Source organism: Molossus molossus, unplaced genomic scaffold (genome assembly GCF_014108415.1).
Source record: "Molossus molossus isolate mMolMol1 unplaced genomic scaffold, mMolMol1.p scaffold_m16_p_11, whole genome shotgun sequence".
Taxonomy (NCBI): domain Eukaryota; kingdom Metazoa; phylum Chordata; class Mammalia; order Chiroptera; family Molossidae; genus Molossus; species Molossus molossus.
In genome coordinates this window covers 10,151,569-10,176,958 of record NW_023425346.1, presented here as the reverse complement: position 1 = coordinate 10,176,958, position 25,390 = coordinate 10,151,569, and the positions used below count along the sequence as shown (strand labels likewise).

At 42.8% G+C, this 25,390-nt stretch overlaps 1 protein-coding gene across 1 annotated transcript in view; it reads right to left on the bottom strand.

The window, feature by feature from the left end:
* The window catches only part of SCTR (secretin receptor), an 83,274-nt gene extending 58,273 nt beyond the window's left edge, over positions 1-25,001 (bottom strand). The window contains exons 1-2 of the mRNA XM_036254559.1: positions 24,714-25,001; positions 7,919-8,039 (exon numbers count right to left, since the gene is read on the bottom strand). Coding sequence (XP_036110452.1) covers positions 7,919-8,039; positions 24,714-24,788 — 196 coding nt within the window. The 5' untranslated portion in view covers positions 24,789-25,001. The remainder of the gene's footprint in view (positions 1-7,918; positions 8,040-24,713) is intronic.
* Between the last annotated feature and the right edge of the window lie 389 nt (positions 25,002-25,390).

Genomic DNA, 25,390 nt, shown 5'->3' with positions numbered 1-25,390 from the left:
TCAAAACAGCCTGGTACTGGCACAAGAACAGGCATATAGACCAGTGGAACAGAACAGAGAACCCAGAACTGGACCCAAGACATTTTGCTCAATTAATATTTTACAAAGGAGGCAAGAGCATACAATGGAGTAAAGACAGCCTTTTTAATAAATGGTGTTGGGAAAATTGGACAGCTACATGCAAAAAATTGAAACTAGACCATCAACTTACACCATACGCAAAAATAAACTCAAAATGGATAAAAGACTTAAATGTGACCCGTGAATCCATAAAAGTCCTAGAAGAAACTGTAGGCAAAAAAATTTCAGACATCATACGCAGCAGAATTTTCACTGATGCATCACCTAAGGCAACAGAAACAAAGGAGAAAATGAACACATGGGACTACATCAAACTAAAAAGCTTCTGCACAGCAAAAGAAACAACCATCATAATGGAAAGGCAGCCCAGCTGGTGTGGCTCAGTGGTTGAGCATTGACCCATGCACCAGGAAGTCACTGGTTTGATTCTTAGTCAGGGCACATGCCCAGGTTGTGGGCCTGATCCCCAGTGGGGGGCATGCAGGAGGCAGCCAATCAATGTTCTCTCTCATCGATGTTTCTATCTCTCTCTCCCTCTCCCTTCCTTTCTCTCTAAAATCAATAAAGAAAAAAACATTTTAAAAAAATGGAAAGGCAACCCACTGTATAGGAGAGCATCATTGCCAATGACACATCAGATAATGTGTTAATTTCCAAAATATATAGAGTGCTCATACAACTTAACAAAAGGAAGACAAAGAACCATTAAAAAATGGACAGAGGAACTAAATAGACACCTCTCCAAACAGGACATATAAATGGCCAAGAGACATATAAAGAAATGCTCAACATCACTAATCATTATAAATAAATACCTATCAATAATAACCATAAATGTAAATGGATTAAATGCTTCAATTACAAGACACATATTAATGAATGGATAAGAAAACATGACCCACATATATGCTGTCTACATGAGATCCACCTCAGAACAAAAGATGCATATAGACTGAAATTAAAGGGATATAAAACATACTCCATGTAAATGGAAATGAAAAAAAAGCTTGTGTAGCAATACTTATATCAGACAAAATAGACTTCAAAACAAAGGCCATAACAAGAGACAAAGAAGATCACTACATAATACTAAAAGGATCAATTCAACAAGAGGATATAACCCTTGTAAATATATATAAACCTAATATAGGAGCAACAAAATATATAAGGAAAATACTGGTAGATATTAATAGAGAGATCAATAGTGATACAGTCATAGTAGGAAATTTTAGCACCCCACTGACATCAATGGATAGAACATGCTGACAGAAAAATCAACAAGGCAACAGTGACCTTAAATGACACACTGGATCAGATGGATTTAATTGATATTTTCAGAATATTTAATTCAAATCAGTAGAATATACTTTTTTCTCAAGTGCACATGGAACATTCTCAAAAGAGACCATATGTTAGGATACTAAATAAATGCATGAATATTGAAATCATATCAAGCATCTTCTCTTACCATAATGATATAAAACTAGAAATCAATTATAACTAAAAAATAAAAAAATAATAAAAAAACCTGAAAAACATTCAAACACATGGAGGCTAAATAACATGTTATTAAACAATGAATGGGTTAACTAAGTTCAAGGAAGAAAACAAGTTACCTGGAAACAAATGAAAATGAACACACAACAACCTAAATTCTATGGGGCACAAAAAAGCAGTTCTGAGAAGGAAGTTCATAGCATTACAGGCCTACCTCAAGAAGCAATAAAAATCTTAAACAATCTAGCTATACACCTAAAAGAACTAGGAAAAGAACAATAAACAAAGCCCAGAGTAAGCAGAAGGAATTAATATAGATTAGAGCAGAAATAAATGACATAGAGACTAAAAAACAAACAAACAAACAGACAAAAAAACAATTTAAAAAATCAGTAAAACTAAGAGCTGATTCTTTGAAAGTGATAAACAAGATTGATGAACCTTCCACAGGCTCATCGAGAAAAAAAGAGAGAGGACTCAAATAAATAAAATCAGATATAAAAGAGAAGTAACTGTCACTACAGAAATACTAAGAATGGTAAGAAAATACTATGAACAACTACATGCCAACAAGTTGGACAACCTGGGCAAAATAGAATAAATAAATTCCAAAAAACATACAGTGTTATAAAACTGAATCAGGAAGAATTAGAAAACCTGAATAGAATGATTACAACGAATGAAATTGCAGCAGTAATAAAAATTTCCCAGTAAACAAAGTTCTAGACTGTCCAGACGGCTTCACAGGAAATTTCACCAAACATTCAAAAAAGAACACCTATCATTCTCAAACTATTCCAAAAAATTCAAGAGGAGGGAAGACTTCCAAGCTCTTTTTATGAGGCTAACATTATCACAATTCCAAAACCAGATAAAGACACTACAAAGACTGAAAATTATAGGCCAATATCCCTGATGAACATAGATGCTAAAATCCTTAACAAAATATTAGCAAACTAAATCCAGCAATACTTTGAAAATATTATACAGCATTGCCCTGGCCAGTTTGGCTCAGCAGTTGGAGTGTTGACCTGTGGACCAGAGAGTCCTGGGTTCGGTTCCCACTAGGGGCACATACCAAAAATAAATAAATAAATAAATAAATAAATAAATAAATAAATAATAAAGCATGATCAAGTGGGATTTATTCCAAAGATGCAAGGTTGATACAATACTTGCAAATCAATAAGCATGACATATCACATAAACAAAATAAAAGATAAAAATCAAGAGATTATATCAATAGATACAGAAAAAGCATTTGATAAAATCTAGCACCCATTTATGATAAAAACTCTCACAATGTGGGGATAGAAGCATCATACCTCAACATAATAAAGGTATTATATGACAAACCCACAGGCAACATCATACTCAATGTCCAAAAAACAAAAAGCATTTCCTTTAGCCCAACTGGTATGGCTCAGTGGTTGAGTGTTGACCCATGCATTAAGAAGTCGCTGGTTCAATTTCTGGTCAGAGCACATGCCCAGGTTGTGGGCCCAATCCCCAGTGGGGGGCATGCAGAAGGCAGCCAATCGATGTTCTCTCTTGTTGATGTTTCTCTCTCTCTCTCTCTCTTTCTCACTTCCTCTCTCTCTAAAAGCAATAAAGAAAAAAGAAATTGTAAAAAAAAGCATTTTCTTTAATATCAGGAACAAGATAGAGATATCAGCTTTCACCACTCTTATTCAACATAGTACTGGAAGAACTAGCCACAGCAATCAGACAAGAAAGAAGAAATAAAAGGCATCCAAATTGGAAAGGAGGAAGTAAAATTCTCATTCACAGATGACAAGATAATGTATATAGAAAACCCTAAAAACTCCACCCCAAAACTACCATATCTAATATATGAATTTGGCATAGTAGCAGGATATATCATTAATATTAAGAAATTGGTGGCATTTTTATACACCAATAATGAACTATTAGAAAGAGAAAATTTTTTTAAAAATCCCATTTACTCTTGCAACAACATAAATAAGGTACCTAAGAATAAATTTAACCAAGGAGGTAAAAGACCTGTACTTGGAAAATTATAGAATATTGAAGAAAGAAACTGAGGAATATACAAACATGTGGAAGCATATACTGTGTTCGTGGATTGGAAGAATTAACATCATTAAAATGTCCATACTACCCACAGTAATCTATAGATTCAAAATGCCAATGGCATATTTCACTGATCTAGAACAAATATTTCAAAATTTATATGGAACCAAAAAACCCAAATAGCCTCAGCAATCTTGAGAAAGAAGAACAAGGTTGGAGGGATCACAATACCGGATATCAAACTATATTACTAAGCCATTGTAATCAAAACAGCCTGGTACTGGCAACAGAACAGGCACATAGATCAATGGAGCAGAACAGAAAGCCCAGGAATCAACCCACACCTTTATGGTCAATTAATATTTGACAAAGAAGCAAGAGCATACAATGGAGTAAAGACAGTATGTTCAATAAATGGTGTTGGGAAAGTTGGAGAGGTACATGCAACAAAATGAGACTAGACCACCAACTTATACTATACACAAGAATAAACTTAAAATGGATTAAGTACGTAAATGTAAATCATGAAACCATATAAATCCTAAAAGAACATGTAGGCAGTAAAATCTCACACATCTCTTGTAGCAATATTTTAGCCAATATACCGCCTCAGGCAAGGGGAACAAAGGAAAAAATAAACAAATGGTACTACATCAAACTAAAAAGCTTCTGTACAGCAAAAGAAACCATCAACAAAAGGGAACCTATTGAATAAGAGAACATAATGTCGATAAAACATCCAATAACAGGTTAATTTCCAAGAAATATAAAGAACTTGTACAACTCAACACTAAGAAGACAAACAACCCAATTAAAAATGGGCAGAAGACCTGAATAAACACTTCTCCAAAGAGGACATGCTGATGGCCAATAGACATATGTAAAGATGCCCAAGGTCACTAATCATCAGAGAGCTGCAAATTAAAACCACAATGAGATATCACCTGATACCTGTCAGAATGGCTGGGAATTGGTGGGAATGTAGACTGGTGCAGTCACTGTGGAAAACAGTATGGACTTTCCTCAAAAAATTAAAAATGAAACTGCCTTTTGATCCAGTGATCCTACTTCTGGGAATATATCCAGAGAAATCTGAAACACTAATTTGAAAGAATATATGCACCCTATGTTTACTGCAGTGTTATTTACAATAGTCAAGATTTGGTAACATCTGGAAACAGCCCAAATCAATAGATGAGTGGATAAAAAAAGCAGTGGTACATTTACACAATGAAAACTACTCAGCCATAGAAACAAAACAAAAATTTACCTTTCAGGCAGCATGGATGGACCTGGAGATTATAATGCTAAGTGAAATAAGCCAGTCAGAGAAAGACAAATACCATATGATTTCATTTATATGTGGAATCTAATGAACAAGATGAACTGACAAACAAAATAGAAAAGGAGACATGGATACATGGAACAGACTGACAGGTGTTAGAGGGGAGGAGTGGGGGACTAGATGAAAGAAGGTGAAGGGATTAACCAAAAAACATATATACATAACACATAGACACAAACAGCAGTGTGGTGACAGTCAGAGGGAACGGGAGGTGTGGGGTAGGTGAATGTGAGCAAAGGGGGAAATGGGGATGGAAAGAGACTTTACTTGGGGCAAGGGGGTCCCAATGCAGTGTGCAGATGATGTTTTATTGAGTTGTACACTTGAAACATGTATGGTTTTGTAAACCAATGTCACCCCAATAAATTAAATTAAAAATAGTACAGCCACCCTAGCTGGTATGGCTCAGCGGTAAGAGCGTCGCCCACAGAACAAAAAGTCCCGGGTTTGATTCCAGCCAAAGGCAGGTACCTCAGTTGTGGTTCATCCCCAGCCCCGGTTGGGGTTGTGCAGGTGGCAACCAATCGATGTATCTCTCTCATATCTATGTTTCCCTCTCTCTTTCTCTCTCTTCCTCCAGCTATATCTGAAGATAAATTGTAAAAATATCCTCGAGTGATGATTAAAAAAAATAGTACATCACTTCGGAAGACAGTTTGGCAGTTTCTTACAAAAGTGAACATACTCTTATCATTTAATCCAGCAATCATGCTCTTTAGTACCTATCCAACTGAGTTGAAAACTTATGTCCACACAGAGCAGCTTTATTTATAGTTGCAAAAACTTGGAAACAACCAAGATGTCCTTCAGTAGGTGAATGGATAAACAGTGGTACATCCAGACAACAGAATATTATTGCACTCTAAGAATAAATGAGCCCTGTCCAGTGTTGCTCAGTGGTTACAGGCCCACACATCAAAGGGTCACAGGTTCGAATCCCAGTCAAGGTCACATACCTGGGTTGCAGGTTCGATCCCCAGCCCTGGTCGGGGCACATGTGGGAGGGAGCCAATCGATATGTCTCTCTCACATCAATGTTTCTCCCCCGCCCCCAACTCCTTTCCACTCTAAAAATTAATGGAAAAAATATCCTTGGGGTGAGGATTAATAAAAAATAAAAAATAAAGAAGAAATGAACTACCAAGCCATGAAAAGACATGGAGAAAACCTTGACTATATATTACGAAGTAGAAGAAACCATTCTAAAAAGGATACATATGTATTATTCCAACTATGTGACATTCTGGCAAAGGCAAAACTATGGAGACAGTAGAAAGATCAGTGGCTGCCAGTGGCTAGAGAAGAGGGATGAATGGGTGAAGCACAGAGGATTTTTAGGATAGAGAAATCACTCTGTAAGATATTATAATGGTGGATACATAGCATTATGCGTTTGTCAAAACCCACAAAATATACACAACCAAGAGTGAACCCTGATGTAAACTATGAACTTTGGGTGATAATGATGTGCCGGTGTAGGTTCATCATTGTACCAAAAGTATCACTCTGGTACAGGATGTTGACGGTAGGGGAGGCTGTGTGTTCATGGAGCAGGGAGTATATGGGAACTCTGTACTTTCCACTCAATTTTGCAGTGAATTGATCTAAAACAATGAAATCTATTAAAATAAATTCACATAACATCAAATTAACCATTTTAAAGTGTACAATTCAGGGGTATTTAGAACATTCACAGTATTGTGTGGCCACGACCTTCATATAGTTCTAACACATTTTCATCACCACCAAAAGGGAACTCCTAAGCAGTTACTCTTCATTCCTCCTCCCCTCAGTCTCTCACAACCACTAATCTGATTTCTGTCCCTAAAGATTTACCCGAAGTAAATATTTCATATAAATGGGTTCATATAATACACGATCTTTTATAACTGGCTTCTTTACTTAACGTGTTTTAAGATTCATCCATGTTGTAGCATGTATCAGTACTTCATTTCTTTTTAAGACTGAATAATATTCCACTGGATGTACACACATTTTGTTCATCCATTCATTAGCTGACAGACATTTGGTGTGTTTCCACCTCTTGGCTATGTGTTACTATGAACACATGTGTGCAAGTCTTTATTTGAATACCTGTAATAGATTCTTTTCTTTTTTTAAATTTTTTTCTTTATTGATTTTTAGAGAGAAAGGAAGGGAGAAGGAGAGAAAGATAGAAACGTTGATGAAAGAGAACATCAATTGGCCGCCTCCTGCATGCCCCCAACTGGGGACCAGGCCCACAACCTGGGCATGTGCCTTGACCGGGAATCGAACCAGTGACCTCTTGGGGCATGTGTTGATGCTCAACCACTGAGCCACACCGACTGGGCTAGATTCTTTTCTTAATGCAACCCTTCCTTGCCCATAGACGAGGGAAAGCAAAGAAGATAGGTTAAGGAAGGGACTAGAACTAAAATGAACACTTAAATATCAAATTAATAATATTTAAAGTCTTGATTGATAATTATTTAAATTAATAATATTTAAGAAACACCTGCATTTAACATATTTCATCTCATGTATCATTATAATTCTGAAGTAGACAATCACTTTATAGGTCAGGAAACTGAGGCTCAGATGGTTAAATAATTTGTCCATGGTCGCACAGCCACCCCAGGCTTTTCTGACCCCACGCTGCCTTCCCGACTACCTTACTCATCAAACTAGCACTGGAGGTGAGAGAACAGGAGAGGTACGCTGCCTTGACAAGAAATTCTTAGCAAACTCTTACCTTGGTGAAGTTGCAGAAGTTAGTGGTACATAAATCTTGGCTATGTGCACAAGGCCAGAGAAAGAGTGGTAATGATCTGGCTTTTGGGGTGTGTGTAGACTGATCACCAACTGATTATTCGAATGAATATACCTGGTCCAACTTCCCCTGACAGAGTGGGACTGGACACAATCCACGTCAGGGGTGGACTAAGGTGGGCTAAGTACCTGACGCTGGCTGCACCGTGCTTAGGCCTCTTGTCCTCTCTTCGGAGAGTTCCTGCAGGCACTGGTCTTGTTCCTCCCGCAGCACCTGTAGCACATCACACAGTCGAGGGAGGGCTCCAGTCTGCAAATCCAAAACCAAGAATGCTCATCATTGCAACTTGATTCTACCACATTGCAAGTTGATTCTACCACATCAGGACTTACTATGAGCAAGAATAGGACTAGACAGTAGGGACCCAAATTCAAGGAGGCAAAGCCCCTGCCCTCAAGAAGCTCCTAGTCCATGGTGAGGTACATGCAGCCACTTCTAGGAAGGAGCTCAGAACGACAGTATGCAGCTTGTCCACTGCAAATCTTGCCCTTAAAGTTTCCAAGTTCAACAAGCTATTTGCTCTCTGGCCACTTCACTATTAGTCTGTAGGACTTCATGTATTCTACCCCAACTGTGTTTATTTCTCAGATTTTGAAAACTTAGTTTGATTCATACAAGGTCTTTGAAACCTACGTGTAACCATCTCCCTGCCCCACAGAAAAAGCAGATGTCTAATTCAGACCAATAGCAGTTTCAGGGAGGAACTGAACAGGATGGCTAAGGAAAAACTGGCACATAGTCCTGGCTCTCTAGCTCTTCCTAGAGTAGATTTTCAAAGCATGGCTTCATTTTTTCATTTGTACCTGAGACTTAAAAAATATGTGAATGAATAAATGAATGAACAACTGAACAGATAGCTAAATCAAACTCCTACTTTACTTCTTACAGAGTATACAATTATAATATTACAGATTCCTTTCACATACAATTGACTTATCCAATTCTCAAAATGACCCCATAAAACTCTCAGCAAAATGTAAATAGAGGGAATATACCTCAACATAACAGAGGTCATATATTACATCATACTTAATGGTGAAGAGCTAACAGTGTTTCCCTTAAGATCAGGAATAAGACAAGGATGTCCAGTTTTGCCACTTTTATTCAACATAGTATAAAAGTCCCAGCCACACCCTGGCTGGTTTGGCTCAGCGGTTAGAGCGTTGGCCTGCGGTCTGGAGAGACCCGGGTTCAGTTCCCGCTAAGGGCATGTACTTCAGTTGCAGTTTGTCCCCAGCCCTGGTTGGTCGTGCGGGTGGCAGCCACTCGATGTGTCCCTTCACGTCGATGTTTCTGTCTCTCTCTCCTTTCCTCTCTCTCCCTCCCACTCTATCTGTATAAAAAATGAAAAAATATCCTCGGGTGAGGATAAAAAAAAAGAAAGAAAGAAAAAGTCCTAGCCACAGCAATCAGATAAGAAAAAAAATCTAAGTTGGAAAGGAAGCAGTAAAACTGCCATTACTTGCAGATGACCTGATACTATATAGAAAGAACTCTAAAGATTCCACCAAAAGAAAAAAAAAAAAAACTATTAAAACTGATAGTAAATTCAGTAAAATAGCAGAATACAAAATTAATATTCAGAAATTGGTTGCAGTTTTACACACCAATAACAAACTATCATAAAAAAAAACTAAGCCCAGCCAGAGTGACTCAGTTGGTTGAATGTCATCCTGTGCACTGAGAGGTTGCCAGTTCAGTTTGTGGTCAGGGCACATACAGAAGGCAACTGATCAATGTCTCTCTCTCTTTCCCCTGTCCCGCCACCCCCCTTCCTCCACCAAGCATGTCCTCAGGTGTGGATTAAAAAAGGAAGAAAGATAGCCCTGGCCGTTTTGGCTCAGCAGTTGAAGCATCAGCCTTCAAACCAGAGAGTCCTGGATTTGGTGCCCTCTTGGGGCACGTACCAAAAAAAAAGAAAAAGAAGAAAGATAAATTAAGAAAACAATCCCATTTACAATTGTATCAAAAATAAAATACCTAGGAATAAATTTAACCAAGGAAGTAAAAGACTTGCATTCAGAAAATTACAAGATATTGAAGAAAGAAACTGAAGAATATACAAATAAATGAAAGCATATACCATGCTCATGGATAGGAAGAATTAACATTAATAAATTGTCTATAGTACTCAAAGCAATCTATAGATTCAATGCAATTCCTATCAAAATACCAATGGCATGTTTCACAAAACTAGAACAAATAATCCTAAAATGTATATGGAACCATAAAAATCCCCAAATAACAATGGCAATCTTGAGAAAGAAGAACAATATTGGAAGTACCACACTACCTGATATCAAACTATACTACAAGACTATAGTCATCAAACAGCATGGCATAAAAACAGACATATAGATTAATGGAACAGAAAGAAAGCCCAGAAATAAACCCACACCCATATTATTAATATTTGACAAAGAAGGCAAGAACATATGTGGTATAGATAGTCTATAATAATATGGGGTAAAGATAGTCTATTCAGTAAATGGTGTTGGGAAAATTAGACAGCTACATGAAAAAAAAATGAAACTAAATCACCTTTTTATACCATATACAGGAATAAACTTAAAATAAACTTAAAATAATTAAAGACTTAAATGTAAGACTTGAAATCATAAAACTCCTAGAAGAAAAAAGTAAACATAGGCAGTATAATTTCAGACATTGCTCTTAGCAATATTTTTTGTTATATATCTCCTTGGGCAAGGGAAACAAAGAAAAAAAATAAACAAATAGGACTACATCAAACTAAAAAGGTTTTGCACAGCAAAAGAAACCATTAACAAAACGAAAAGACAATGGGAGAAGATATTCACCAATGATACAGCTGATAAGGGGTAATATCCAAAATTTATAAAGAAATCACACATTTTAACACCAAAAAACCCAAACAATTAAATTTTAAAATGAGCAGAGGACTGGAATAGACATTTTTCTAAAGAGAGACATATAGATGATCAATAGGCAAATAAAAAGATGCTCAACGGTTCTAATCATGAGAGAAGTGCAAATTAAAACCACAATGAGAATTAAAACCTCACACCTATCAGAATGGCTATCATCAATAGATCAACAAACAACAAGTGTTGGCAAGGATTTGGAATAAAGGGAATCCTCATGCATTGTTGGTGAAATTGCAAATTGGTGTAGCCACTATGGAAAACAGTATGGGGTTCCTCAAAAAATTAAGAATAGAACTACCTTATTACCCAGCAATTCCACTTCTGGATATTTTCTAAAGAAATCCAAAGCACTATTTCAAAAGGATATATCCACCCCTGTGTTCATTGCAGCATTATTTACAATAGCCAAGATATGCAAGCAACCTATGTGCCCATCAGTAGACAACTGGATAAAGATGTGATATATAATGTCTTGGCCGTAAAAAAGATGGAAATCTTACTATTGCAACAACATGGATGGATCTAGAGGGTATTATGCTGAGTGAAATAAGACAGAGAAAGACAAATATCATATAATTTCACTTATATGTGGAATATAAAGAACAAAATAAATGAACAAACAAAACAGAAACAGACTCATGGATACAGAGAATAAACTGAGAGTTGCCAGATGGGAGGGGAGTTGGGGGCTGGGTGAAGGGATTAATAAACAAATCAGTAGTTACAAAATAGTTACAGGGATGTAAAGTACCCCATAGGGAATATAGTTAATAATATTATAATAACTATGTATGGTGCCAAGTGGGTACTAGACTTAGGGAAGATCACTTCATAAATTATATAAATGTTTAACCACTATACTATACACTTGAAACTAATATAAAATAATATTGAATGTCAACTGTAATAAAAAATTAAAAAAAAAAAGAACCCTATGAAGAGAAACAGAAAACGCAACCAAGGCCATGGGGTGGCTAGGGAATGTGACCAAGGTTGCTCACCCAGGGATTTCAATTTCAGAAACCAACTTTCCAACAGGAAAAGGACCAGGTTTTATACCCTCTTGTCAACCCTACACTAATGCTCCATAGATGAAATTTCAACTGAAACTCGTATTAGTTTAGAAGGAGAAGAGAAAGAGGGTGGAGCTGAACACTTCCCAAATTTGACAAGAGACATAAACTTATAGATCTAAAATGCTGAACAAACTATTGGTGCATGCACCAACCTAGATTGCTCTCCACAGAAGTATCTGAATGAAAAAAGCCAACCCCAAAAGGTTTCATGCTATATGATAACATTTATATAACATTCTTGAAATGACATAATTATTGAAATGGGGAACAAGTGGTAGCAGGAGTCACGAAGGGGTGGGAGTGTGACTATAACAGGGCACCACGAGGATCCTTTGATAGAAATGTTCAGTGCCTTGACTGGTCACCATCAATATCATGGGTGATCAATCAAACTCTGGCTCACTTGGAAACACTAAGAGAGAAACGACACTAGTTGCTGTAAACCACTGAGATTTTTGTGATTGTTATGTGGCATCGCTGACTGACACAGGGTGGGAACAGATCCTGGGCAGCATCCCAGTGAGTCGATAGGGCGTGAAGTTTCCCAAAGTGGGTGGCAGTCTGCACTGCTGGAGCCTGAGGAAAGGGGGTGCTCCGCACAGAAGGCTGGAGAACAGTGGAGCAAGATTAGAAATGAGAGGACACCTGTAACAGGAACCACCCCTCCAAGAAAAGTTCAACTTCCTGGCTGTTTATTCCCCAGGACTACAGAAAAAAAATAATAAGAGGACAGTTTAACTTTTTTTTTCTCATCCTACATTTCTTTTTTTAAGTTGTAGTAAAATATATATAACATAAAATGTGCCATTTTTACCATGTTTAAATATACAATTCAATGGCATTGTTGTACAATTACAATGTTGTACAACCATCATCATATCCATCTCCAGAACTTTACAACATCCCAACAGAAACTGTCTCCATTAACCACTAACTCCCCATTTCTCACCACCATCCCCCCACCCCAGCTCCTGATAACCTCTATCTTACTTTCTGACTCTATAAATTTGCCTATTCTAAGTAGTTCATACAAGTGGAATCATACAAGTAGTTCATACAAGTATTTGTTCCTTTGGGTCTGGCTTATTTCACTCTCACGTTGTAGCATTTATCAGAATTTTATTCATTTTTAAGGCTGAATAATATTCCATTGCATGCACATATCACATTTTGTTCATCCAATCATCTGTTGATGGACACTTGGGTTGTTTCCCCCTGTTGGCTGTTGTGAACAATGCTGCTGTGAATATGGGTGTACAAGTATCTCTTTGAGTCCCTGTTTTCATTCTTTTGGGTATATACCCAGAAGTGAAACTGCTGGATCATAAGTAATATGATGTTCACTTGTTTTTCTATGTTTGCTTTTTTAAGGAACCACCAAACTGTTGCCCAGAGCAGCTACACCATTTTACATTCCCACCAGCAGTGCACAAGGGTTTCGGTTTCTCTGTGTCCTCCTCTACCCTGGTTATTTTTCTGTGTTGATAATAGCCACCCTGATGGGCGCGAAGTGGAGCGGCCCACATTTCCTTTACCCTTGATCCTTCCATTAAAATGGAATAAATCAAGATAATTTTGTGCTGTGGTAGTACTCCAACTAAAGAAATGTGTGGTGTCCACTGGCGTGTGACAGGAACAGTATTCTGCTGAAAAGACTGCGCCCACAGTTTCCGAACAGTGACCCGCAGCGAAGGACGGGCCTCTGGGTTGCTGGGTTGCCTGGAAGAGGGTGTGCTCAGTGGGGCGGTCCCTTGGTGATGCTGGGACTGGAGACTGCATGGGGAAGAAGCCCCCTTATCTAAGTTAAGCTCGAGAAGGGGAGGAGAGACTGGTATTTAGCAATCGTGTATATTTATACGTGTAATTCTATATACTAATTAAATTTAAAAGTATTACATATAATTTTACTTAAGATTCACAGGAGAAAGAGACAAGTGAAGATGAAAGAAATTGCTAAGATTTATTTAAATTTTTTCTCAAAACAAGAACTGTTAGTCCTTAAAACTTCCCTTTAAACCATTTTTTTTTCTTCTTAAATTTTTTTTTTCTTTATTAATGTTAGAGAGAGATGGGAAGGGAGAGGGAGAAAGAGATAGAAACATCGATGAGAGAGAACATCTACTGGCCGCCTCTTGCGTGTCCCCACCGTGGATCAGGCCCACACCCTGGGCATGTGCCCTGACCGGGAATCGAACTGGCGACCTCTTGATGCATCGGTTTATGCTCAACCACTGAGCCACATCAGCCGGGCTAATGCATTTTTTAAAATATCAAGTTTGTATAAGTACTGTTAAAGTTTTTGCTTGTGCTAATATCAAAGTATTTATAATGAGAAACAGCTGTTCTCTTCCCTAACCTCTACCTGCCCTCAGGCAGCAGTCAGCTCAACTTGTGTCGCTGTTGATTCTCATGTATATCTCCATGCTTACAAATTACATTCCTATGCAGCTGTTTCTTGTTTTAGTAATTAAGATGTTACCCCAAACTGTCTGTTATGGAAGGTAAAGATTTAGATGTTTTTTTGATCTCCCCACATATTCTTCTCTCCCCCATATATTACATGTCCTCCTTCCGACTTAATTTCTAAATGCATGGTCTGTATTTATAATGATTTATTTTGACTATGAAATATTGTCCACTGCTGAGTCTAGTCTGTAAAATGATTATGTCTCTTCTTGTACATTTTGTCTTTCCTGAGGTCAATAATTACTTTGTGTTTTTCATTTGATTAGTTTCCTATGTTCGGCTAAATTTCCAAGTACTCCAACAGTCTGTGAGACATCAATCAGCAGTTCTTTGTTTTACCTCTGGAGACCTGCTCCCACAGTCCCCCCTTCCTGCTGCAGGCTGGGCCTGCCACCCGGCTGTGGTCGGGTGCCCTCTCCCCAGTTCTCCGGCTGGGGCTGTCTCCTGGATCCCGCGTCTTTCTCCTGGTTTTGCTCCCTTGTTTGGCAGAAACATGTTCTCTAGTAACATCCTAAAAAAGCATATGTAGGAGGTAAATTTCTGAATCTTTGCAGGAGTGAAAAAGCTTTTATGAATTTGATTAGTTATTAAATTAATTAGTAATTTGAGAGAATGCTAGGTTGAAAATAATTTTCTTCCAAATTTTCAAGACATCTCTGCTTCTCTTTTCTGTGTTGTTGATAAGAAATTTAGTTCTCATTCCAAACTTTTGTATCTGACATTTGTTTCTTTTCTAGAAATAATTAAGATTTTTCTTTGTTTTTAGTTATGTTAAAATTTCTTGAGAAAATGGTTCCTTCTTTACTTATTAGTTAGATATTCAGATTTGTATTCTTTTTATTAATTTTTTTATTATTATTATTTTTAATCCTCACCAGAGAATATTTTCCCATTTATTTTCAGCTAGAGGGGGAGAGAGCCAGAGAGAGGGAGAGAGACATCGATGTGAGAGAAACACATCGACTGGCTGCCTCTCGAACAACCCCGACCAGGGCCAGGGGCCGAACCGAAACCGAGGTCCGTGCCCTTGCCTGGAATCAAACCCGAGACTCTTTGGTTCACGGCTGACGCTCTAACAGCTGAGCCAAACCGGCCAGGGTGAGATTTGTGTTCTTAATTTCTGGAAATTAAAAAAATATATTGTTATTTATTTTCTTTCCTCCCTTCCTCTTGTCTCGTCTGCACGCAGAGGTTGAGTAGTGAACACCCCGGACCGATCCTCTAGTCTTCGCCATCCCCACCCTTCTCCATTTCCTCTGTGTGATCTTCCTGGGACACTCCTGGACGTGATCTGTTACGTTTTCTGATGAGTGCTTTGTCATCATACACTCGATTTCCAAACTGCCCGTCTTACCCTCTGCGGAGCCCTCTTCCCTGGCACCCTCTTGCCCACACTTCCCCTCCCGGGCGCCAGCATCCTTTGAAAGAGCTGGGAGAGAGCAGAATATTGGCTCCAGTGGTGTTTGAAGTTTCCCCTCCTTTCTGCATGGCCTCTGTGTCCTCTGAGCCCCTTTCCCCTGGTCACTTCCACGCTGGGGGCCTGCCTCGGTGTCACACTGAAGCTTGAGGCACTAGAGTGGCCCCGGGAACCACCGTGGGCCTCAACCGCGTGCTGACTGGTGGCCTTCACCGGGAAACGTCCGCTGAGAAGGACCGGGTCGGGGTCTGGGGGTGTTACTGCCCCGTCTGGGCCTGTGGGGTAGTGCAGGCCAAGCAGACCGGTTCTCCTCAATGCCCCTGCCACCCGCTGCAGGCGTGTGGGGTGTTCTTTTTCCCATGCGACCACCACTACTTCCTTCGCTTTCCATTTCCCAATGATTTTCTGAAACCTCTGCTTCCTTGTCTCCTCTTCTGACTCCTTTACTGTCACTTGAAGGCATTCCCGGGGAGGAGCAGATAAACACATGCGGTTAATCTGCCATTGCAGACTGCATGTCCTAACGTGACACTGTGACATGATAAGACACATATTTGGTCTTTGTCCCTGGTTCCTGACACAGAGCTCCCAAAAGCCTTGTCCTTTCCTGAGTGATGGGTGAGAGAAGCATCTTTTATCATAATACTTGCTCTTAATCCCCAGATCCTGATACAAGAGCTTCTGAGACCCTTGGAATCTCTAAAGTGATAAGTGATGAGTGACTTTTTATATACTAATACAATGACTGGTGGCTGGGGACCCCTAGATAGTTTCAGGTTGGGGTTGAGTCACCAGAAAGACCAACCACGTGGTGCGAGAGAAAGGCTAGAAGCTGAGTTCATCAACAGTGGGCAATGATTTCATCAACCCTGCCCGTGTAATGAAACCTCTGTAAACACCCGAAACAATAGGTTTGCAGGGTTCCAGGTCGGTGGCCCCACGAGGTGCTGGGAGGGTAGCACACCCAGGGAGGGCACAGGCGCTCCATGTGCTCCTGTCCATGTGGCTGTCCCCGAATGGCAACCTTTAAAATTAACCAGTAATAGTAAGTAAAGTGCTTTCCTGAGTTCTGTGAGTCATTCTAGCAAATTAGAGAATCTGAGGAGGCATCATGGGAACCCCCGATTTATAGCAATCAGAAGCATGGGTGCCCAGACTTGCAATTGGGTCTGAAGTAGGAGCAGTCTTACAAGGCTGAGTCCTTGCCCGCGAGGTCTGTGCAACTCCAGGTGGCTAGTGTCAGAATTGAGTTAAGTTGCAGGACCCCTCGCTGGTGTCTGGAAGGAGGAAGAATTGGCTGTCAGTGTGAGGAAAAACCGCATGTATTTAGTGTAACAGTGAAGTGTTGCAGAAAATACCCAAGTAGTTGGTACCAACAAAGAGGTGCTGTTTGGTAGTAAAAACAGCAACTCAGCCCTTGTACCTGTAAAAATATGTACTCCCCACCCTGGCCGGGTTGGGTCAGTGGTTAGAGTGTCGGCCTGTAGAACAAGGAGTCTCGAGTTCAAGCCCGGTCAAGGGCACAATACCTCGGTTGCAGTTCTTCCTGGCCCTGGGAGGCAACCAGTCGATGTGTCTCGCTCACATTGATGTTTCTCTCTCTGTCCCTCCTTCCCTTCTACTCTGTCTGAAAACAAATGGAAAAATATCCTCAGGTGAGGATTTTTAAAAAAATATTAAAAATATGTACTCCCCATAAGTTTAAAAAGAGATTGTCAGGAAATAATGTACTAACTGGTGCTTTTCTTTATTATTTAAATTAACCAAACAAAAACATACATATATTTTCCTCTTCAGTTTCAGAGTTTGAGTCCAAGCCATCTTTACATCTAGAGTTTTTTAAATATTGTTAAAATCATGTCAAAGTTTTTTAAATACTTGGACCAGAAAATTTTTCAAATACCTTTTGTCTTTTTCTGGAATTTTAAGTTGGCTTTCTTTCTTCTTGTTGATCACAAAATTCATAGGCCTTTACTGCATCGATTTAATGCCATAGTTGTAGTGCCAGGCTCCGAAGGGAACAACGCCAGGCAATGTTGCCAACTAGCTTCTCTGGGACTTTGACTCCAACCTAAACCCTCTTCGGTCTGTGGCAGAACTATGGGATCGGTATCTTCCCAGGGCCGTCCTGGGCGAATTCCACTCTTTTGCATCCCATACTTTAGCTTCAGTTTGGGCTTTGCTAGGGCATAACCTACAGTTGTTGCTGTTGTTCTTTTTAAGAAAAGGCACTTAAGTTGTAAACTTTCTGGGATCTTGCGCATCGAATAGTGTCTCTGGTAGGAGTGTCACCCTTTGCTTCTACTCGTGGCTGGCCCACCGCTTCCACCCTCTCTGTCTTCGGGGGGTTTTCTTAGATAGTAAACATATTTTGAGATGTCTTCTCAGCCTTTGAGCCAACAACCGCCCCCCACCAGGAAAGACCCCTTCATCACAAGGTAGGCTGGTTTATGCTGTGAGGTCCCATATCACTGATCAGACCAAGGGAGAAAACCTCACTCAACTTGAGACAATCTGCTTTCCTCGCTGAGACATTTGCTACTGGAATCAGGAGTAACGTCAGTCTCTCCTTTCCTGAAGCACGTGAGCTTCGAAGCCATGGGGCGGCCACAGTCGATCCTTCATAAAGCTACAGAGGGATCTAGTCTGCGGGGGGGGGGGGGGGGGGGGGGAGATAATAAAGCAAACCCCAAATGAGAGGGAAAAGATGTCAAAAGACAGTTCTGTAAGCTATTTTAGAGTTTAACTTTGGGCTCAAATCTGAAAAGGTAAAATCTGGGAGGAGATATAATAGAAACCTATTGAATTCTGAAGAAGGTGAAGAGATTCAACATCACTTTATCACATTTTATAATAAAATTACTTGCTCGCCAACTTGAGACTGGAAAGAATTTTACTTTGTGGTAAAAATAAATTGTTTTTTAATAAAGCTAACTGGCATCTAGAAAAAAAGGAAATACTAGCCTAGTGTATACAATGAAAAATAAGAAGAGGAAACTCATTATCCTACAACCAGTTCAAACACAAACTTTCAGCAAACTTTTATTGGGCACCTACTATATGCCCAGCAATCAGCTCCCTACTGAGGACACAAAGGTAAAAGGGACATGACTCTTGCCCTTGAAGCTTATGGTCTGCAGGGGGGCCAGGGAGGCCAGCAGCCAGAATGCGCGGTGAAGGTATGGGGCAGGTCACGAGGGACCAAAGGCGGCACCCAAGGATCCCCAGGAAGTGGCTTCACCATTTAGGCAAGAGGTGAGGAAGAATTGTTGCACTCAGAGTCGCAACACCCCATGGAGAAAAGGGCCCAGAGGTGACAGTCAGTAGGCAGATTTTGTAGGAGGGGTTTGAGTGTGGGGGTGAGGGCAGGGGACAATGTAGCTCCCCAGAGTCTGGTTTGGGTGCCTTGATAGTTTCAAGAACAGGGAAAACAGACATAGGCGTGGGAGTTGGGGTAAGATAACTTTGGTGAAGAAAACTTGGATTTATGACATAGTAGGACTGCCAAGGAAAATCACACACTAAGAGCAAGCAGAACGAGGAGAGCAAGGGTAAAAGACAGAGCCTGGGGAAATGGCTCTCAGAGGTGAGAAGACTGAGGAAGAGCACGGAGCAGGATGGGAACAGCGGAAGGGAACGAGGAAAGGAAGGAGGGTCCTGGCACCAATGCCTCCAAGAGGCTGGGTCCCGTGCTCTGCTTTGCCCAGGACAGTCCAGATGCATGCCTCCTGTCCCAGTGTCATTCATAATGTTTCATCCCTCTCATAAATCATGTGGTTACCCTGGGTGGGAAAAGGACTAAAAAGTGTGTAGTGACTATGGCAAAATGAAGGTCATCGATGAGACTGATTTCAGGTGGGGTGGAAGCCAGATTGCAGGGACTGAGAAACAAGTAGATATGGGAGCAATGATCATGGACGCTACTTCCAAGAAGCTGGCCATGGCCGGGGCAGAGGTGGAACTGTGGCTAGAAGGGCCCAGAGGGCAGAGGGAAGGCTCTCCACCACTGGGCTGGACAGACCTGGGAGAGCTGAACCACGGATGGAAAAGCCAGTCAAGAGGAAGATGGTAGAGATTGGGTACAGTGGCTGCATTCTGTCGTCTCAGAACAGAAGTCACTTAGAATGGGGGCAGGGATCGGGAGCACAGGTGTAGGGACTGGCCGAGGCAGAGGTAGAGCCTCTATTTCACTCAGATGGTGTTATGAGTAGAATGTTTGTATCTCTCCCAAATTCGTATATTGGAGCCCTAACCCCTAGTGTGGCTGTATTTGGAGGTGGGGCCTAGAAAGAGGTAATTAAGGTTAACAAGGTCATACAGGTGGGGCCCTGGTTTGATAGGGTTAGCATCCCTCTAAGAAGAGGCTGAAGAGAGCTCACTCTCTGTCTGTCTGTCCGCACCTGCTCAGAGGAAAGGCCGTGTGAGGACAGAGCAGCCATCTGCAAGCCAGGAATCGGGCTCTCACCAGAATCCCACGAGCTGGCCCCTGATCTCAGATGTTCAGTGTGCAGAACTGGGAGAAATAAATGCCTGTTGCTTCAGCCCCTCATCGGCGGCTTGTTATGGCAGCCCTAGCTGACCGAGGAAGATAAGAAGGAAGAGAATAGGGGGATATCATTTAGACACACCCATGATATCGGTCGGAGGACATTCATCCACATAGTCCTGACTCTCAGGAAATGGGAGGCAGACCAGTGTGTTAAAAGTGGAAGGGGAGGTGGTAAGGTCAGGACTTTGAAAAGACACGAAGACATCAGAGAGAGCCTCTGAGAGCCAGGGGTGAGGGAGCTGATGCTGGGCAGACGGGGCTTCTGAAGAAGCCTCTGGAAAACCCAGGGATCCTGGCAGCACGATGAGTTGGGACCAAGAAGGCAATCAACCAGGATGTCCCTTCCCCAGGGCCCTGGGACTCTCTGGGGCCCAGAATGGTGAGGCTGGGTGGGCCTATTCTCATTCTCTCAAGTCCACATGAAGGTTGAGCGACTGCGTCTGTTTACAGTGTAAGCAAGTAGATAGGATCTGAGTGTTGTGGCCTTTACCTTGGGCTGCAGGCTGTCCCGGAGCCTGAGTGAAGGTCAGTGGTGAGAAACCTCAGCTTGCTAAGGGAAGGGAAGCGGGGTCCAAATCAGGGGCCACTGGAGGGGCTGATCTGGTGGCAGAGCTCGGATGCTCAGTGCTAAGTCTGGGCTTTCAACAGAGTGCCAGGAAGAAAGCTGCGCCCGCGCTTGGCACGGGAGGTAACGGTGGGGCCAGGGGGGAGGGAGAGGAGCTCAATGGGAACACCAAAAAGGTGATGCCAAAGCTAAGGGGACTGTTTAGCAGTCTGTGACATGTACCTCCTGCTTGTTTGATTTGGTGACCCCGAGTTCCTCTCCGGCTCCCTTAATAAAACACCGTGTGTATTTCAGTATTTGTTTTATGTTTTATAAAGCTATTAAGTTAAACTGAATGTAATGTCATTTTGAGACGGGGAGAGAACTGTGCAACGGCACCGTGGGCACCAGCCACCAGAGCAGCTTCTCCACGGGAGCAGGTGCGTGAGCAGGTTCCGAACACGGGGCTGAGTCCCCACGCCACCACTTGCAGCTGGTGACCTGAGCAAATGGCTTCCGTGTCCTCATCTGCACTGGCCTGGGGGTACTAACAGTTGACGTGATAATTCAATCAGATAGTGCAGGGAAGGACTTAGCAGACTATAGAGGGTGAAATAGTGTTCAGTAGGGGAGACTTTATCATCATCCTCATCATTCACGTTAATCTTAGGGAGAATAAAAAATTTAAAAGAAGTCCACAGCCCTTACTCAGAAAATCAGAAAGTGATTTTTCAGGTGTACAAAAACCCCAGTGACCCTCCTCTGAAGAGTTATCAATAGCCAACTCCTCAGGTGGCCCTTGCAGACCTTCCTAAAGTTCTGCTCACGGAGACACCACCCAGCGTCAGCCTCCGGATCCAGGTGCGCCACAGGAAGGGGCAGGGACCACAAGTGCTGGGTGTCTATATGCCACATCCTAGACTCGGAGCTTTTGTTTTTCGGAGCCTTCAACTGAGGAGGGATAGACAGAGGAGGGGAAAGTGGGACGGGAAGGTGTAAAAGGTCGGGGAAGCCATTGCCCGCAGAAGCCTTTGTACCTGGTTTGGAAATGGATTTCATCAGATACACCTGCTTCCGTCTTCCAACTCAGATTGCCTGTCGTCAACCCCACTGCCCTGCGTCCAACATGCAATTAACACCTATGATTAGCCCTGTTAATGCATTTCCCCTGAAACATGACAACCTTTAAGGCAATGGTTCTCAACCAGAGGCAGTTTTGCCCTTCCTGTCTCCCAGAGGGCATTTGGAAATGTCTGAAAACATTTCTGTTGTCACAACTTGGACAGATACTTCTAGTGGGTGGAGGCCAGGGATGCTGCTATACATCACACAATGCACAGGACACACAACGAAGAATCTTCCGACTCCCCTCTCTCCACCCTGTCCCTATTGTCCCCACCCCATTATTTCCACTTATGCCAAGGAAAGGCATAACTCTCTTCCTGGCACCCCTTGCTGAACGCCCAGATTTAAGATCCAAGATTACAGTGTCAAAGTTACGAAACCGTGATTGAAGGGAAAAGGAGTCCCACACACCCACTTAACTCACTAAGATTATCAAGTTGGCAGTTAGCCAGATGCCCTGGATTAAAAACCCTACCTTGAATGACTAATTCTCCTTTGCTTGACACATTGATGTACAATTTTGTAAGCAGCGATTGCTTTCAAGATGTCATTCTTCATTACTTGCTGCTATGTGAAACTGCCACAGCATAAGACAGTCCTGTGGATGTGATCATCAAGTCACGCATTCATGCATTCATTCATTCATTCAACACAATCATTGAGGATGAAGGATGATGAAAACTAAGTCTCAGTGCTCAAGTTCCAAGTGTACGTATTGGGGAAGAGAGGAGGACAGAGGTGCTAGTGAATAATTACAACACTGTCCCAGGTGCAGGTCCTCATGAGATGGATACATGGGAGTGAAGGTGGCAAAGGGAGGGATGGGCAGGGTTGCCTATGGCAATCTCAGAAAAATGCCCCCATCATCACTTTTTGGTTTTCACTTACAAGGTTCCCTCCTCCCTGTCTGGAAAGCCAAAAGGGAGAGGGGTAGTTACAAGCAATGTGGCCTTAATGACTTCCCAGTAGGAAGGTGCCTATGCTCTCCTTTGGGAGAGACCCAAAGGAATAAAAAATTGTGTGAATATCCTTATATTGCAAAATCAAGTGTCTAACCATTCAGCCCCACAGAAGAAAAATAGCATTTCATAGGCTGGGAAATATGCCAATCAAAGTAAGTCAATTCCACTCCTATTTATTAAAGGAGTTCTCTACCAAGAAGTATGAGACCTTAGGTCTAAATAAACCCATAAAATAACCAGAGGACCAAGACTTACAGGAAACTATCTGGTAATAATACAAGGCAGTACCAGTGAGTGTATGAAAATGATGTGTCCTTTCTCTCTGTGGTCGCAGTTTGCTCATCTGTGAAAGGAGGGAACTGGACCAGAGCATAATGAAGCATCCTTCTAAGGCACACAGAGTAATTGAACCAAATGATTTTCCCCTCTACTTATTCTTGAGATAACATGGGGGTCCCCTTGAGGTTAAAATGTAGGTTGAGCCTCAGACTTGTTGATTTTTTTCAGACAATCTCAAGGTTACTGCAAAATCTTAAGAAGAAGGCTGGGAGGGTTACAAAGAGGAAACTAGAGGCCTCTCCCATCCCTGGGCACTGAATAATAACACACCTCTACGCTGAATTTGGCTTCGAATTGTCCCCAGTGCCCCAGGTGGCTTTTCCCCCAATTGGGAATTCAGACTAATGAGTGAGTCCTGTTACTCTAGCTCCTTCCAACACCAGCACTGAGCAGAAATTCCAACATTACCAGGGAGGTGGGGGCAAGATCCCCAAATTCCACTCTTCCAAACTGCTGCTGCTGGCATGTCACAGACCTGCCAGAAAGGTGGGCACCTACTGCTTGTCATCACTCCCATCAACTCAGGGAGCTGAGGCTTTTCTATGAACAAACAGGAGAGGACTACAACAGGGCAATTAGACACCAGGAGAGACTTGCCCGGACAGAGGTTGGAGACTCAAAATTGGGTCCCCAAGTGCTTCCTCTGAGGAATTTCTTGGGCCAGAGGCCTTGGGTGCCAGTCTGGAGTGTTGATGGAAAGAAACAGTTCTAAAATCTGCAGCCCACACTCCCCACCTCCACCTCTCCGCCTCCCGCCGCCCCCCTTTCCTTCGGCCAGTCGGGTGCAGCCACTCCACAAACCCCACGGGGAGAGGACTGCGGTTCCCAGGAGTTTCTGTGGGAAAGAAACACCAGCTACCACTCTGCTGCCTTCTCCTTTCTCTTCCAGCTCCTCCCTGGACCTGGATTGTGGAGACCAGCTGCTCCCATGGGTCCCCCAGGCATGAGCCAAATCCCTCAGGAGAGAGAGGGCAGGAGCGGCAAACGGTCCCATCCCAGACCGGGTCCCATCCCAGACCGGGTCCCATCCCAGACCGGGTCCCGTCCCAGACCCGGAAGCTGCGGGCTGAGCTCTCTGCGATTTTCCCATCTGCAGCCCCGTGTGTGAAAATGCCAAGGCTTTGGTCAGGCGGATGTGGGTTCCAATTGTCTTCTCTTAGGGCAATATTTTTGCCCCTTGCCGAGTCCCTGTTTCCATGTCTGTAAAGTGTGGATGATAATGTCAACCTCATAAGGAGATTATGAGATTTCAACAAAATAATGCAAGTGCCCAGCACACGACAGGCGCTGCCAGGGACAGATCCAGGATCTCCGTCTGGGGCGCCTTAGAGGTGCAGTCCCCAGGTCCCCAGGACGGGCTCCCCGAGAGCTGCCCTCTCCTGGCGCACACGTTTATTTTGAGGGGAGGGGGCCCTTTGGATTGAAGCTGATCGAGACTATTGATGGGGACTATTGATCAGTGGCAGATCTGGGGGCCCCGGCTACTCCCTTCCAGCCTGGCCCCGGGGGCCCCTGCCCGCCGAGGGGCGCGGTACTCACCGTGTGCGCGGCGCCGGCGAGCAGCAGCAGGAGCAGCAGCAGCAGCCGCGGCCACGGCGGCAGACGGGGGTGCATGGTGCCCGGCACGCTCCCCGCGAGTGCCCCGACGGCGCCTACCCGAGCGCACCGCCCGCTCCGCAGCTCAGCGCCCCCCGCAGGGTCCCGGGGCCCGCCCGGCCGCCGCGCACCGAGGTGCCATGGCTGGGCCCCGCGACCCGCGGAGGCCCGGGACTGCGCCTCTCGGACGAGCCGGCCGCGCTAAGCCGCCCGGCCCATTGATAAGACGCGCTGACCGCGCTCCTCCGCCCGCCCGACTGGCTGGGGGCCGGCGCGCAGGCTGGCGGGGAGGAGGCGGAGGGAGGGCGCGGGGCCTGGAGCCGGCTCCCGCAGGCTCCGCTTGGGGCCGGAGGAGACGGAGAGGGCACGCTGGCTTAGCAACACCCAATTTTTACTTCCTCTGCACTGTGCCCACTCCCTTTCCTCTTCTCTCTCTATCTTGACTTTTCCCGGGCACTGTAAATGCATCAGCTCCTTGAATCCTCCCCCAAACCCTTACGTGATATTATACCAGTTTTTGACAGAGGAGGGCACAGAGGGTGGAGGAGGATCAATGACATGTCCAGGTACATGCGACTCAGAGGTCAGATGGGAGAGTCTAGATCGCACTTCAGTGACTG